General features: G+C 42.2%; 1 protein-coding gene across 10 annotated transcripts in view; it reads left to right on the top strand.

Moving 5' to 3' along the window:
- The window catches only part of PTPRM (protein tyrosine phosphatase receptor type M), a 798,103-nt gene that overhangs the window by 556,867 nt on the left and 223,811 nt on the right, over window positions 1-17,425 (top strand). For all 10 annotated transcript variants that reach the window (XM_043558322.1, XM_043558320.1, XM_043558321.1 and 7 more), the window contains one exon: window positions 10,315-10,447. In XM_043558322.1, coding sequence (XP_043414257.1) covers window positions 10,315-10,447 — 133 coding nt within the window. The remainder of the gene's footprint in view (window positions 1-10,314; window positions 10,448-17,425) is intronic.

Here is a 17,425-nt window from a genome sequence, read left to right as displayed (position 1 = left end):
TGATCTTAATTCCCTGTCTCTTTTTGCATGGTCCTTCTTTTCTACCCTGTTGATCACTGGTGCTTCTTTTCTTCGATTCCTTTTTAGTGTCTCTACCTTGACCAGTGCATTGTGTTCTGGCAGGGTCATGTGCTTGCCACTTCTCTGGGGCATTTTCTTTTTTTTTTTTTTCTTTTTTTTTTCTTTTTAAATTTTTTTAACGTTTATTTATTTTTGGGACAGAGAGAGACAGAGCATGAACGGGGGAGGGGCAGAGAGAGAGGGAGACACAGAATCGGAAGCAGGCTCCAGGTTCTGAGCTGTCAGCACGGAGCCTGACGCAGGGCTCGAACTCCCGGACCGCGAGATCGTGACCTGGCTGAAGTCGGACGCTTAACCGACTGCGCCACCCAGGCGCCCCTCTGGGGCATTTTCAAAATCACATGGACTGTATTACCATGCCTTTCTTTTCTGCATTTAGGCCCAGGACGCCCATGTCCTCATATATTTATCTTCCTCTTCTTGCAGGATTTTAATTTCCTTATTGCATTGTTCTGCACTTCGGTAGTATGTTTTCATTCTTTTCTGAGGTTCTCCTCTTTACAGCTGATCAAGATAATTTTCAACTTGAGTGTTATCATTCAGAGTGTTAGCAGGAGTCGCCCAAGTTTTCCATGTTACTGGGAAAAGTTGCGATGCAGTGAAGCAGGCATAGTCTCACAGACCTGCCTGGACCCAGTGCCCCTCACTTCTCACTGTCTGAGGACAAGCTACTTCTCCTGATCGCTCCTGCTGCCTTAGTTTCTTCATGTTTAAAATGGTATTGATTACACCTCATGATATAATATTAAATAAAGTTATATAAGATACCTGGTATATCTTATATAAAGTAGGGCTTCAAAAAGGTCAGCCATAGCACTTGGGCAATCAGTTGGCATACCTTAAATTCCTTTACAATTAACAATATCGTTCAATCTCTACTTCCTATGGCTACTCCTAAGACTAGTGTTTGATTCCATGAGTTTGTCTTTTTTTTTTTTAATGCTTATTTATTTTGAGAAAGAGAGAGAGAGAGAGAGAGAGACAGAATCCCAAGCAGGCTCCATGCTGTCAGCACAAGGCCCAACATGGGGCCTGATCTCACGAATCATGAGATCATGATCTGAGCCAATATCAAGAGTCAGACCCTTAACCGACTGAGCCACCCAGATGCCTCCATAAGTTTGCCTTTTAATTGTGCCAAAGGATCATTTAAAATAGTGCACTGGGGCACCTGGTGGCTCAGGTGGTTAAGATTCTGACTTTGGCTCAGGTCATGATCTCATGGCTCAGGGTGAGTTCGAGCCCCACATTGGGCTCTGTGCTGACAGCTCAGCCTGGAGCCCGCTTCAGATTCTGTGTCTTCCTCTCTTTGCCCCTCCCTCACCTCAAGAATAAATAAACATTAAAAATTTAAAAAAAAATAAAATAGTGCACTGAAAGTTGCTGACAAAGCGAGACATGAATATTTTGGGAGGTGTTTTTAAAATCAAAACCCAATTAAATATTTTTCCCTTTTTGCCATTGTCTGTGAATACCTTCCTCACCAAATATTTAGGACCGATGAGGCTCTCAAGTGGAATTTTTCTTCATGTTGTATAGGGAATCACCTAAGGTGGTACATATAGGTTCCTAGGTCCTACCCCAGACCTTTGATCCTGAGTCCCTGGAGAATCCAGCCATCTGCATGTTTCAGAAACACTTCCAAATGTTCTTAAACTCTCTATACATGGAGAACTTCTGTTCTAGAAAATATTGAACAGAATGGCACAATTAATAGAAGCCTCCTTTATTAAAGAACTTCATTGTTTAAGGAAAAGTTGTATGCTTACTAAATGAGTATATGGGGGGGGGTGGATTATGTGACCCGAATCTCTCCTAAGAGCCCAAGGATCCTCATTATGTTTCTGAGGGTCACCTTTGGTGCAGGTAGCTTACTGGCCATGTGCAAAGCCCCTCACGTTTCTGCGTGCAGTGCGCTAGACCCTGTACATTTTTTGAATCTCAGAAATAATGATTTCTTCTAGCAACCACGTAGGATTTATTAAGTATACTTATTTTTTTGAGAAAATAGTGAATGACCAGTTTTAGGCAGCAGCAAAAGCTACAAAGCGTTTGGGTAAACAGCTACTACTTTGTGCAGGAAGCTATGAGGATTCTTTCTCCCACAGGAATGATTTTTAAGAGCTAAAAACATAAGCTAGATCATGACCCTAGACACATCGTCTGGAGGAAAATTTGAGGGACAGCACATTTTTATTTTAATGCCTTTAAAGTTTGGTTTCAACCAAAGCGGGCTCTTAACAGGTGCATCCTCAAAAACACCCGCTCATGTTCCCTTTATGGATTATCCACTTTGTCTGAAAAGTGAACACAGTTGATACCTTATAATTGACAAGTTGTGTCCTCATTTTATTACTTGACCATGGTTTGAGAAATGCAAATGGAAAAAATAAAGCTATTTCATCAGAATAGGAACAGCACTAATAATTCTCTTGAAACTTTTAGTGCCCAGATAGTAAGTGATAAGGCTTTGATAGATCATCTTACCCACAGGGTGTTGGCCACATCAATAAATGAAAGCAGTAACTGTCATGAAATTAGAACAAAAATAAAAAAGTAGATTAATTTTTTAGAGACAATATATATCAAACAATCCCGTAGCTCAGTTTTATATGAGAAATTATATTTCTGAGTATTACTCGTAAGCCATGCATGTTCTGCATGCCCTACGGTGGAAATTAGGGACAAAGGAAGAGTTATAAATTCAAAAGCATAATCAGGTTACAAATAATACATAAAGTGTGAAGGGAGATTATTCCAGAGTAGTGATTGACTCTGTATTCCCAGGAAGAAAAACAACGATATGTAATTTAAATGAAAAATCTTGGAGATGCTTCGCGATTATGGATAACATTAAGGTACAGCTGAGAAAAATGAAAAACAGACTGCAAGGAATTCTAATTCTCTGAGCAACAAGACGTGAATGAACTGCCTCGCAGTCATGTTTAAAGCCGGGATGTTGCTATTTTTAAGAAAAAGAAAAGAAATCTACCTCCACAAAAGGTGAAAACCAAACCCCTACGAAAAGTAACTAAAATAGCTTCCAAAGTCTGTGAAGTCATAGAAGTGCCAGCACAGAGTGGCTGTGGCTTCCTCAGTTGACATTTTAGAGTATCTTTGGGGACCCGAGTGCTCTCATCTCCCATGTTTCCACAGCTGCCATTTTATTTTCTACTTTTGTTTTGCCTCCTGTCTCCTCTTGAAAGGCGGCCCCACCTCCTCAGTTTCTCTTGCCAACGGTTCCTATAGTTGCTGCCCCCAACTTTTTTCTCTTCTTTCCCTCCAAATACCAAGAGTGGTAATTTGGTATTTGGTTTGCCACCGAAACCATTCACATGTGGTGGGAATGGAGCATTTGGTGGCTTAGATTCCATTTAAACATTGAACCCACACACACGTTTTCCCTGGCAGGAAGCCGACCGCATATTTTCCATAAATGGCACCAGCATCCACCCCGTGCTGGGCGTCTGAGACCTGAGCGCACCAGTGTGCGGCCAGCAGGGTGCCCTCTGTGAGTCCCTTGTGCCCTGTCAGTTCCACTCGCCCCTTTACCTCAGACGTGTGAGGCAGTAGCCTTTCCAATGGTCCCTGAAAGCCCGACCTTTCCTTTCTTCCATGAGCCTGCGTAGAACTGCCCACTTCCTCTTCTCAAGGCACAGCTCTGTTATGTTCTGCGGCTTCTTGTTTCTTAAATTCGGTACAGGCTGTTCTAGACAGTAAGCAAAGCCAGTAAGCAAACCATAAAGCCTCAGTTTCTCAAGCCTGTCCTCCACTACTCCCCAGCCTGCACCCGGGCTTCAGCCCAGCCAAGTGCGTATCTGATCACAGAGATATCTTTGTGCCCTCCACCTCTCTGTCTTGGCTTATGAGGCCTCTTTCTTTGGAATCCAACCCGTCCTTTGAGCCCATTCATGTTACAACCTCTGGCAAGGAGCCTTTCCAAGCCTTCCTATCCACTCTCCCCCCCGTTGGGTTCTGTAGCTCACTCATGGCACTTCACGAGGCTTCTGGTATTGTGTGCTGAAGAATGAGGTACCAGCCTTCTTACTCACCTTGAATTCCCCTGCAGATCCTAGTCATGGTACTTTGAGCATAAAAGGTAGTCAGGAAGGAGTTGTTAATTTGCAGATTATGAAAACCAAGTTTAGCTTTATCACAGGAGTTGGAATGCTCCAGCAAGTGTCCATTCCAGGAATGTTTCCACCATGAATTTCTGACCACTTGTCCTGCCCCTCCCCACCTTTGGGATATAATTCCGAGTAGTGTCATCCTCTGCGTTTTTCTCTTCCTCTTCCTCTTCTTCATTCTAGTTATGAGGAGTGAGGAGGGAGCCCTAGAGCTCTGTGCTCCTGGATAAACCCACAGCCTCTACCCCAAACCTTACATCTCCCCCTCACCCTCTGCCTTGAGACCCTCAGGATTCATCTCATGATGCCTCTTTCTCAGCAAGCCCAGGTATCTAGCTCTCCCTTCTTCCCCTAGACCTTCACCCCCATACCACTCAGTGCATCCCTGCCTCTTTCCTCTCTCTGTTTTCAGAACCCTTCAGTGTGCTCTGGGACTCAAGGTTAGTCACCGGCCAGTCCCATATATCTGTAGCCTCATCCGTTCTCCTTACCACTGCTATCGGCAACTATTTCAAAACGTATGCTCTCTCCCCACTTTACCTACACCTCCTCCCTCATCCGCAGCCACACCTGACCATCTTGCTTCTGCTGCTGGGGAAACAAAGCAATCAGAAGAGGCCATTCAAATGTCCTGCCCCTGGACCACCCACATCCGCTCACCCCCAGACCTCTGTGCCCGTGCTTGCCATTCTTCCTGTTTGTCTGGGTGAAGCGTCTGCCCGGTGGCTGAAGCCAGTCCCTCCCTTGGGCACTGAGGCCCATCCCTTCCTGCCCCTTCAAGCTCTGGTGGTCTTCCTTTCTCCCCTGCCTCGTCAAAATTTCCCTGTTGGGTCATAAGCATTCAAAAATGCTGTACATTTTCCCATCTTGAAAAACAAACAGGGGTGCCTGGGTGGCTCAGTCGGTTAGGCGTCTGACTTCGGCTCAGGTCATGATCTCACAGTTTGTGGGTTCGAGCCCCCCTTTGCGCTCTGTGCTGATAGCTCAGGGCCTGGAGCCTGCTTCAGATTCTGTGTCTTCCTCTCTTTCTGCCCCTCTCCTGCTCATTCTCTCTCTCCCTCTCTCTCTCTCTCTCAAAAATAAACATTAAAAATTAAAAAAAAAAACACTACATTCTTCTCTGGCTTGTCCACACTGGTGCTCCCTCTGTGTGAATCCTCACTGACCTTTTCCTTGCTGGTTTCCATCCCTCGCCAATTGGCTGCTCCTTGTCGTCTCCATTACTGGTTCCTGCTTGTGACCTGTCCCCCCAATTCCCCTCCTAAGGGCCCTCATTCAACCTTACGGCCTTACATGCCATCTTTTTGTTGACAACTCCAACATTTATGCCCTTATCTGCCTGGATCTCTCTCTCCCCTTTGTTGCCAGCTGACTACGTGATGTCTCTTTTGGATGGCTGATGCCTCAAAACTAGCCCCAAACCAAATCCCTCATTTCCCCACCTACCTCTCCAAACTGCTCCTCTCAGGCTCCCACATTTCAGTCAAGGGCAACTCCATCTTACTCGGGTCAGAAACCTGGATGTCTTACCAGCACAGTCTACTTCGCGTTCATGGGCAAACACTGAAGGCTCCACTGCCAACATACACCTCAAGGTTGACCGTGTCTTACCACCTCCACTGCTACAGTCTTATTCCAAATCATCCTAATCTCTTGCGTGGATCATTGCAATAGCCTCGTAACTGATCTTCCTGTGCCCACCATTGACCCCTGTGCTCTATTCTAAACCCCTCTCCCAGCATGATCCTGTTGAAACAAGCCAGGTCACATCACCCCAGCACTCACAACCCTCCCATAGCTCCTATCTCATGCGGAGAAAAAGCCAAGTCCCCTCGGGGATCTGTGGAGGTGCCCCCAACTCTGCCAGTGTGTCCACTGCAGACCCACCTCGGTATTCCACAGTCTCGTCTTGTACCTTTTAACTTTTTCTTCCTGCCTAGAATGCTCCTCCTCCCTGCTTGTCAGTAGAGCTCACTCCCTTCCCTCTTTCAAGTCTCTGCTCAAATGTTGTTTTCTCAGTCGTTCTTGCTCCGATTTCCTGTCTCGGTCGGAGCCGAGTAGCACCTGCCCGACCCTCACAGTCCCCACCCCGAAGAGCATGCTTCTCTGGAGGCTGGCCCCGATTAACATCCTGCAGACAGTATTTGTTTCCATCCGGGTCTGCCCTTCCCCTCAAGAGTATAACTTCCATGAGGACAGAGGCTTTTATTATACCCATTTGTTCACTGTTACATCCCTAAAACAGCGCATGGCACCGTTGAGGTACTCAATAAATACTTAGTGAATCAATGAAGGATATTCTCCCACATTGAAGGACTGCCTAGCACTAGTCCCCATGATGCAGATATTGCGGGGAGCTAAGCTGGCCCTGGGCTATTCCTATTCTTCACTCTTGCTATGAGGAAGGCTTCCTGTTTTCTCAAGGTGAGGCAGTCCCAGTGCTGTGGGCCACGCGATCAGTAACTCCAGGCAGCAGTGGTGGCTTTCATGGCCTTCTGGGCTGGCATCCTTGGGTCTTCTGGAAAAATTTCTGCAGCCAGTTCGGTAGTCCAAATTGGGCCCAAACCTCAAACCAGTGGCTGAGTACATCGTGTTCTCAGCCTGGCGTGCTGCTGTTATTTAACATCGGACACTGGGCCAAGACTCACTGTTTTCGGCTAAGTTGAAAACCAACCAAATACTGCATGGGATAAAATAATCCCTTTTCTTATAAGATTTCTCCCATTAAGTGTTTTATCTGAAACCTTAAATAATGCACGTCTACTGGAATACCACCCTTTATCATTTTCTTGGCCATTAAACGAAACACAGAAAACCCAGATCTATCACGAGGAGTCAGTAGAGTGGGCATCTGTGAAGATTATGCTCTACGATTTTAGCAGCCTGTCACCTTCAATCTCTGAAATATTTAGCTTATTCATCATTTTAATGAATACGTTCAAGCCTAGATAATGCCCCCCGTTAAATGCATACATTAGAATTTATTCCCTTCAAAAGGATCTAAACATGCAGTAAACTAACTCTAAAGGGAACACACAGTGGAAGAGAAAAAAATGCTTTTCCACGAAGAATTAGAATTGATACTGAAAAAAAAAAAAAGAATGAAAGTTCATACCATTAGAATCTTGGCAAGAAAATAACAAGACAGAGGGGAAAATATTATGAAAACAACTCTTTTGCCAAGCAGTTTGTAAATTATACTGTTAAATTCATAGATTTGGGTGGGGGGGGGTGGGAAGAAGCTATCCGTTGCAACCACATTCTGTCACAAATTATTCTCTGTCCCAGGCTGACAGCTCACAACCACATGGTTCCAAAAAAACAAAAGTGGAGAAAAGAGCGTCCTGTGGAAAGGGATCGTAAAGATCTCCATTTCAGGAAAGACCGAAAGGGCAGGGCAGGCAGCCAAAGGCAGGAATGGCAGACACCCAGCGTGAACTTGAGATTCACGATGCACACCTCTGTGAGATTACCTCAGCCTGGCGACTTATGTCATCCCAACTTGTATGCACGTTGATGCTTCCCGGATCAGTCCCCAACCCAGACATTCCAATCATCCCCTTCACTCTGGCACTGTCACAATGATCTGGTGGCCGTGCCCTGTTGCGGGCAAAGGGAGGGTCGCTCCCAGACAGCTCGGGGCAGCCCGCCTCTCCTTTTCTGAGTTGCTCTCCCATTTTGCGTGATTGCCGCCATAATCTCATTGCAACTGTGTCCTGCGGAGATGGAACATTTCATTTTCTTGACCTGCAATGTGAAATGAGTTAAAAGTAGGTGCTAAAGAATGATAATATGGAGCTTATGCTAGCTGCATAGCAATGGGCTTGTCTGCTTTCCAAAGGGAATGAAAGGCAGCGAGGGAGACTCTTTTCCTGTCCTAAAGATGTGTAGAGTATTCACCAGTTCTCATGGAGCAGGCCAAAGTGTTGGCTCAAGTCAAACACAACCAGTTGTTTAATTAACAGAAACAAACATGACCGTTGACAAGACAAACTCTTCCCTTACTGTTTACAATGTATGGGTTGTATCCGTGTTGTTTTTTAGACTTCAGTATTTTAGGCTAAATAAAGTTTTTCTAAATCTCTTTCCCAAGTGCTGTATTTACTGGCATAATTTAGTTACAAAGAAACTCAGCCAGTCAGTTATTTAGAAAATATATTTGGAGCGTTTGAAATCTATTAACTACTGAGATAAATAGAATGACTCCCAATATGCCAATATGCCAACATTTGGTAGAATAAGCCAATTTCATTTTATTGTTTTAAAGTTAAGTTTTTTTAATTGAACAAAAAAGCCAAAATTCAAAAGCATGGCACCCTTTTTCCCTCTTGTGAATTTTGTGTGTTATTTATTTTTACACGGATTTTTAAAAATTTTCATCTTTTTATAACGTACATATTTTATCTTTAAATCTTTCCTGGCAATTTATTTAATATTACAATATCCTGCAAACCCACTGCTTGGCTGTATGTTCCAGTGACATATTGGAGGGGTATACTTAAGATGTAATTACACTAAAAAGTAGTAAGCATTATTAGTTTTAAGGTTTATCTGGATAACTAGTTTGAGGGATATCCATTCAAACAAGAGAGCAGGACATCCCCCTGAAGTTGTCAGAAAGAAAAATGACCTGAAACAGGCTATGCAGAAGGGTTTGTATCTGATAAGGAGTGATTTTTACATCACGCCTGCTCTCATTACAATTGTCACTTTGATCGCAAAGCATGCGTGGATGGAAACTTATCTTCTGCCTTGTGTCTGTCCCCAGTCTTGACTAGCTTCATCTGTCTGATGGCCACAGCTGGGTTCAAGATGCAGAATCTCTTATAAAATCTTAATATGAATACCTTTTGAAAGAAACATAGTTTATATGTTTCCAATGGAAACAGATGGAAAGCTCTAGCTAGACACTCCCTGTTTCCCTGTGTCGACTCATCTTAGAATAAGCCCAGCCTGCAATGCACCAGACACAGGGACGGCTAAGTTTTTCCAAGAATCAGGTGAAGCGTGAACGGGAAACCCAGTGAAAGGGTAGAGAGGGGCGATATCAATATTCAGTTTCAATTACATGGTTTTTTTTTTTCTACCAAGGAACACCAGAAGAAAATTCTAAGGTGAGAGACTTGGCCATAAAATTCCTGCTTTCAGAATGATCTGTCCTGACCACGTGGTGAGGACAGTGGCTTGATGTCTAAGATGCTCAGCGCTGTCACATTCTGATTAAGAGAGTAGAAGCCCTTAAAAAAAAAATGGATTCTGCGTAGTGAGTTGAACATTACATTCCTAGTATTTTCTCGTCCTGAACTCGTTTAGCAGAGGAAATGGATATTTCATCAGACGTGGATTTGACATTCCATCGCATTATGCCATAAACAGGACAAACGTTTGGGAAATGGGAAAGCAGGCGAGCTAAGACAGTAGTCACTGGAAGGCTCTGGTTATCTCATTTAAACAGATATTAAATGTGAGTGCCAGTAGTGTGATCATCAGCTGCTTCCCACTTTGTGCATAAATTGCTTAGAAGGAGTCTTTTGCCTACCAGATGTGACCTAGATTTAGAATTCCAAAGGCAGGGGAAAAATCTCTATTGTGTTAAAAAAAAAACAATTGCTGGTAAAATGCATGGAAAATGAGCTTATCTCACTTTTCCAGGTGTTTGGGCTAATATGTTATAGAATTACTGCTTCACTTATGAAAAATAATTGAGGAAAATGTTCCAGCAAATCAAATTTGGATAAAGGCTTAGGATAGCTATTGTGTTGTTAGCAAGTTTTAAAACGGCAGAAAGGGCAGGGAGCCAATAGAGATAATAAAAACATAAAAAACTGTTTGAGAAGAGTCTCTTCTAAAAGGGTCAGAGCTGGGGGTGCTACCCAACTTCTGTTATGGCTTAGTAAAATATTGAAGAACAATATGAACAATTACCCTCCTTTCAGTGCATATGAAAGCTGTTGAAAAAAAATCAAAAGCTTGTCTGTCTGCTGGCTCTGATAAGTCGTATTACCCTGTTAAATGCAGTGATTTTTTTTTTGTTTTGTTTTTAAAACATAACATCTTTATTCTCTTACCCACCGTCTGTCCTTTTTCATTTCCTTTTCATCTTTAGGAGCTGCCACCCCGAAGCCAGTTCCAGAACCCGAGAAGGAAACAGACCACACGGTCAAAATTGCTGGAGTCATTGCCGGCATCTTGCTGTTCGTCATTATCTTCCTTGGAGTTGTGTTGGTAATGAAGAAAAGGTGAGCTCCCAGCTGTTGCCAGAGATGTGGTTCTACCCCGTCGTCTGCCAGTTTGCTTTGCGTGTGTGGGTGGTTTTCATGGCTAAGACACATCTGTGACTCTGTTGGTATTTTTCATCATATAGCGTTGAAGGTTACGAGGCAAAATTTAGAGTAATGGCTGTGGTGTTGTATGAATATGCAAAGTATATCATGCCAAGGTCACCTAAGACCGTGTCTTCCCACACGTTGGTACGTAAAGCTCTACAAAATCTTTAAAAACATCTATCCGCCAGGGAATTTTTATTACCGATTACTGACGTACTAATGTAGTAGATGGTCTCAAGGACATGAGAAAGAAGAGATTTCCTTCTCATTATAATGAAGATAATGGTGAATTTATCAAGCCCATGTTTCGTGTAGGCACCATGGTAGGGGCTTAATCGGCACAACACCCCATGACAAAGGGACTCTTAGAAAACAGCCTGATAGGAGCCCAGGCCATGGTGTGACTGAAAACAAGAGCTAAAACTCATTAAATGTTGTCGAATGGCTCTGTCTAGCTGAGGGGTCGTGTGGGGGAGGAGAAAATGTGGCTATAGCCGTTGTGGCTATAATAAGCAATCCTCACCTCCCACACTTAAAAAATATACTGTGTCTATGTATATAGAAATGAGTAAAAACTTAATGATACAATGTTCAACTTATGCAAAAATTATCAACATAAAAATACGTGGTAAGCAGTAGCATGAATTTTCCCCTCCACAGATACTACTAGGTCTTAATCCTTTTCTCTGTAGTTTAAAAACAATTATAGACTGGAAGTAAGTCATGGATAGTAGGAGGTGAGGATGGAGAGGTCAGCAAAGCAAGGTCTTGAAAATCTTGTCTGTCATCTAAGGAGGCTGGTCTTGGTCCTGAGATCCACTGGTGGCCTTTAAGCAGGCAGTAATGTGATGTAATTTTTGTCTTAGAAAGATCACTCTGATGTTAGGGTTGAGCACCATGAGGAAGGAAAAGAGCTCAAGTCAGGAAGACCAGTTGGATGAGGAGGGGGCAGCCTTAGAATTACTAGGTGGTAAGTTGTAGAATTATTAGGTGGTAAGTTGTAGTTTGAAGGCAGAAGCCCAGAGAAAAGGAGCAATTATACAAAGAGCCTCGTTACTGACTTAGACAACTTAGGGAAGATGTTCCCAACTCAGAAAATGCGGAGTATGGGAAGTAGACATAGGCAGGGCACGAAGTTTGGAGAGGTAGGCATGTCACTATTTCAGTTCACTGTTCCTATTAAGGTTAGTGGAAATGTCCGCGGGACAGTTGGTTGTGCTGGTGTGGACTCGGAATAACAATTTCCATAGTCAGGTCAGTACCCTATGCCGGGCTGAAGCCCTGGATTTGGATGAGATCACTCAGTGTCATTGTAGAGTGAGAAGGAAGTTAAGGATGAAGGGTAAACCTTGGGTAACCCAATATCTAAGGGGTGAGTTCTTATCTATCTGTCTATCTATTTTTTAAAAATTTTGTATTACATTTATTTTTGAGAGCCAGAGTGAGGCAGAGCATGAGTGGGGGAGGGGCAGAGAGAGAAGGAGACACAAACTCCGAAGCAGGCTCCAGGCTCTGAGCAAGTGTTCAGCACAGAACCCGATGCGGGACTAGAACCCACGAACCGTGAGATCATGGCCTGAGCCGAAGTCGGACACTTAACCGACTGAGCCACCCAGGCGCCCCTCTATCTATCTATCTGTACATACACACACATATGCATCTTTTCTTGCTCTGTCCTTTGTCTTATGTTTACTGTTCTACATAGGCCTCAGGACAAACCATCACTCTGTCTCAGCTGCACATGTTACTAATGAGTCCCCATAGTTTGCCACTTCTTTCCCACTTGCTTTACATCCTCAATTTCTTTCTCTCTTTTTCCACCCGTCATTTAATTTCTCCTCTTATTTTTCTTCCCATTTTTTGTCTTGTGATGAGAACTTTTAAGAGCTACTCTCTTAGGAACTTTAAACTATGCAACCTGGGATTATTAACTATGGCCGCCATGTTGTACATTATGTCCCATGACTTATTGGTTTTATAATGGAAGTCTCCTCATTTTTAATTCTTTCTTTTTTCTTTTCATTTCACTTCCCGGTAACTTCCTTCTCTTTATCCTTCTTCTTCTCTAGCTATTTATCTCTTTATTTCTTTCTCCTGTCCATTTTCTCTGTTTTTATTTCTTCTTCTCTTACTTCTCCATCACCTCTTATGCATTTTTCTCCCAGATGTTTTGCATCGCCCCCCCACCTCAGTGTTCATTCAGAAGACTTCTCTTTCCTACCAGCGGTTAATCCTGTTTTTTTAAAAATATTATTCACTATAAAATCAAAGTAATACTAGGCCTTTCCATGCCTGGATATTCAAACTAAACATTCTGAAGGGATTTATTTTTAGTTGAGGGAATATGTTGCATTTCTGTGTCATCTGGCAAGCTCTCTATGAGGAATAGCCTGAAACTACTAATCCAGTTGCCCTTGTGACCTTAGCTAAATGTCATTTCATCCTCCAAGGATCTATTTCCGCTGGATTAATTCATTATTCTACCTAGGTCTCTCAGGTAGTCATGGAGGTTATGTTATAAATTATGCATTTGAAGAGATTGCCTCTGGTAACATATGGTCTTGATACAACATTAGACTAAATACCAATAACTCATATCAAATTTACATGATTATTTACTAGGTAATGATCTTAAAAAGGTTGTTTTCATATCATGTGCCACTTTTGTATTTGTTTTTTCTGAAATACAGAATATGCTCTCTGTGGGGTAAATTTACCAATATATCATTCCTATAAATATAAAACTTACAAGATTTAGACCTGAATGGTCATGTCATATTTAATAGGAATTCTGACAAATTCTAAGTGTTCAGGGTTTTTCTCCAAAATTTTAGTCTAAATTTTAAGTTGTATTTTTAAATAGTTAAAACATGGTATTTTATCTATCTATCTAGGGAGAGAGAGCACACATGTGAGCAGGGGAGGGACAGAGAGAGAGAATCCCAAGCAGGCTCTACTCTATCAGCATGAGCCCAATGCGTGGCTTGATCTCATAAACTGCAACAAGATCATGGCTTGAGCCGAAATCAAACGTCAGACATTTAACCAACTGAGCCACCCAGGCGCCCCTAAAACAACATGTTAACGATGGATAGGTTGCAGATGTATCATTGATAGGGAATAAGCCACACTCTTTGGTTAGAAGAACACTGAATTGTTTGTTTGTTTGTTTGTTTTTATAGAGGTCTGCCATATGACATTGTATTGGTTTCAGGTGTATAACATCATGATTCAACATTTGTATATACTGTGAACTGATCAGCACAATGAATTTAGTTAATGTCCCTCTCACATTGTTACACAATTTCTTTTCTTGTGGTAAAGACTTTCAAGATCTCCTCTCAGCAACTTTGAAATATATGCTACAGTATTATTAACTAGGCCTGGACATTACTTCCCCCGACTTACTTATTCTATAGCTGGAAATGCGTACCTTTTGACCCCCTTCACCCGCTCTGCTCACCTCCCACTACACCCAGAAGAACACCGAATTTAAAATATATTTTTTTTTAACGTTTTTATTTATTTTTGGGACAGAGAGAGACAGAGCATGAACGGGGGAGGGGCAGAGAGAGAGGGAGACACAGAATCGGAAACAGGCTCCAGGCTCTGAGCCATCAGCCCAGAGCCTGACGCGGGGCTCGAATTCACGGACCGCGAGATCGTGACCTGGCTGAAGTCGGACGCTTAACCGACTGCGCCACCCAGGCGCCCCCAGGAACACCGAATTTAGACTTGCAATCCCTAGGTCTTTATTTTAAGTTTGTGATTCTGAGCTTCTCTGGGCCTTGGAGTCCTCATTTGTGAATTGAGAGCATAACAGGGGATGATCTCTGTAGTTCCTCCCACTTCCAGTCAATTGGTCAGGTGTTCCATATGTAGTGGCCTATGGTGACACTGTACGTTTGCTATTCTGGAAATACAGTGGGTGGCTTATTGCCATATTTCATTATTTAAACATACTCCATAGTTCTTCCAAAGACTGTCTTTGTTCAGTTGGCTCAAGTCTAGAAGTGTTACTTGGTGAAGAGCTTATCTCTTAGCCCCGTGTCCTGCTGTCACACAGCAGGCACTCAATTAAAAGGAAGGAGCAGGGAGGGGAATGAAAATGGGGAAGGAGAGAGAGGGAAGGAAAAAAACTGCCTCAGGTGCAGTTAAAGCCTGATGCTAATCGGAGTCGGAGTCCTTCCTGCATGGGCGAGTTAGTCCACGTTGCTTCTGCCCTCAGCGCTCGGCCACAGCCCGTGCAAATGTGTGCCATTGGTCATAAAGACAGACGGGGCCCAGGAGAAAGGGTGCTGAAACAAACTCATCAATATTTCTGGAAATACAATTGGAAGTCTGTCCTGCTGAGGAAAAGTCAGTAGTTACCGTCTGTGTTTATCAGCACGCCAGGCCAGATGGGCCTGAGCCCCTGGGAGGTGGGGGACAGCAAATTTAATTAGGAGGCATTGCCAATTATTAGCTTAGCTTAGATCATATTGCTTTCTGAAGGGTAGGCCTTTTGTAAAAAGTGGTTGCTGGGGCACCGGGGTGGCTCAGTTGGTTAAGCCTCCAACTCTTGGTTTCAGCCCAGGTCATGATCTCACAGTTTCTGAGTTTGAACCCCGCCTCCAGCTCTGCGCTAACAGCACAGAGCCTGCTTGCAATTCTCTCTCTCTCTCTCTCTCTCTCTCTCTCTCTCTCTCTCTCTCCCCCTCTCTTTCAAAATAAATAAACAAACTTTAAAAAAAGTAGTTGCTGAAGGTAGGCCCTAATACATAAAATCCATTCGATTCATGCTAACTCATGGAATTCTTAAACATCGAGGCAATAATGACTAAAAACTGAGATAACCATCAGTTTTATTTGGCTATAATGTTTTACAAACTTACCACAAATGAATGACTAATTGTTAACTTGTTTATGAATATTAATTTATTGGAACCTTACCTGGACTAATGTACTATGAAACCACCTTTGCCTTGAAAACTGTTAGCAAAACCTTTACGTTTATTTTTTATTTTATCCTATAAGCAAAGCAATTTCTTATTTTCTCTTTTGCAAAAATATGTGTTCTTCAGAGGGTGCAGTGTTTTGATGCAGCAAATGTTGATAAAGGGTAGAAGATGGATATGAAATTAAAGTTTCATACAGAGTCATATGACAATGTAGAGGTGACCCTTGAGCAACACTGGGGTTTGGGGCACTGACCACCCCTCCCCCCTCCCCCCCACCCTCCGCTGTCAAAAACTCATATAACTTTGGGCTCCCTCAAAACTTAACTACTGCTAGCCTACTGTCAGTTGACAACATAGTCAATCAACACATTTTTTTATGTCCTATGTTCTATATACTGTATTCTTACAATAAAGTAAGCTCGAGAAAAGAATGTTATTTGGTAAATCATGAGGAAGAGAATATACATTTACACGACAGTACTGAAAAAAACAATCCGTGTGGACCCACACAACTCAACCCTGTGTTGTTCTAAGGTCAATTGTATTTTCGAAATTAATATGAAATAAGTTGAGTAGGAGATACTTAGTATTTATCATTTTTCATCCATGTATAATTAAATATATTTCTATAAATGAAAATACCTGCATTTTCAACATTTTTCATAGGGAATAATTTATCTCAATAACATGTTTGACAGAATTTAGCATACAAACACCATCCATTTTTACCCTGCTTAATTATATTTACTATTGTTTCTAAAGTTGATATAGATCTTTTAGAAATTTGAGAACATTTATATTAATTACAGTAATATTCCTGTCTCAGCTATTGAGGTAAGTAGAAATTACAGAAGTTGTGGCTCTATGAAAATAATTAAGGAAATATGCACTCTTAGTCAGGGTAGCAAATGTTAGCTATTCAACTACAACAACACCTGTTTTAGGTAAATGTAACTGTTTTAATCCTGAAGCACTCTACCTCTGTCTCTTTCCAGAACATATTTTAACAAGTGTGCATTTTGCAAATGCAGCACATGCCATTAAATATTTAGAGCCCATTATATTATATTTAAACAATACTGATACTGAGAAAGAAATCTCAATAAAAAATAGGAAGTATTTCTGAAGACACCATGAAACAAAAAAGATAAGAGAGAAAATTTGATGAAAGCTCTGTTTTCAAAGGGATGCCTGCAGCATGAGGCTGGAGGCAAGTTGACATTATCTATAGCTCTTCTGCTATACTTGTTTACATATGAGATAGGAATTCTTTCCCTCTATAGCTCAGTGTGAGTCGTATGTGGAAAATGTCTTAAGTCTGGATGCTCTATTGTTTCAAAATCACACTTTCTGAAACTACATTGAGAAAGTTTCTTTGTGATTATTATTTAGAATATGTGTACTTGATATGCAGCTGTATAAATAACCAGATGCTGGGACTTTCTGCTCCAGCACCAGCTTTGGCACGCATGAGACAGGATATCTGGGTACACAAAGAAGGGTGCGTATGTCATCCTAATCTGTCAATCAGCTAATGTCCTTCAGTTTTCTAGATGATGACTGGATGGGCTTGTGGTACAGAGGTAAGTTAAACAAACTGACCTTTCTCAAGGCCTCCTCTAACCTGGACTTTATGTGATTATTCTAATAGCTCCTATATTAGACACTATTTCTGGACTCAACTAAATGGTTTGACTATGTTCTATTACCTTCCATTAAGGGTTCTTTGGGAGCTCTTTATACGGAAGATTTTATTTTAAACAGGAGGGTGGGGAATATAGGCACTCATTTTTTATTTTATTTTTATTTTATAGGAGAAAAGTGTCAGAGAATGGTAAGGGGCAGCCACTGGGCTTTCGAACCTTAACAGATCTGGTTTGAATCCCAGCTCCTGCTTGGTTAGCAGTGTAAATGCGGATGAGTTACTTACCATCTCTGAACTTTTGCAAGG

Source organism: Prionailurus bengalensis, chromosome D3, assembly GCF_016509475.1.
Source record: "Prionailurus bengalensis isolate Pbe53 chromosome D3, Fcat_Pben_1.1_paternal_pri, whole genome shotgun sequence".
NCBI classification, from domain to species: Eukaryota; Metazoa; Chordata; class Mammalia; order Carnivora; family Felidae; genus Prionailurus; species Prionailurus bengalensis.
This window is presented reverse-complemented; position numbering and strand designations above follow the sequence as displayed.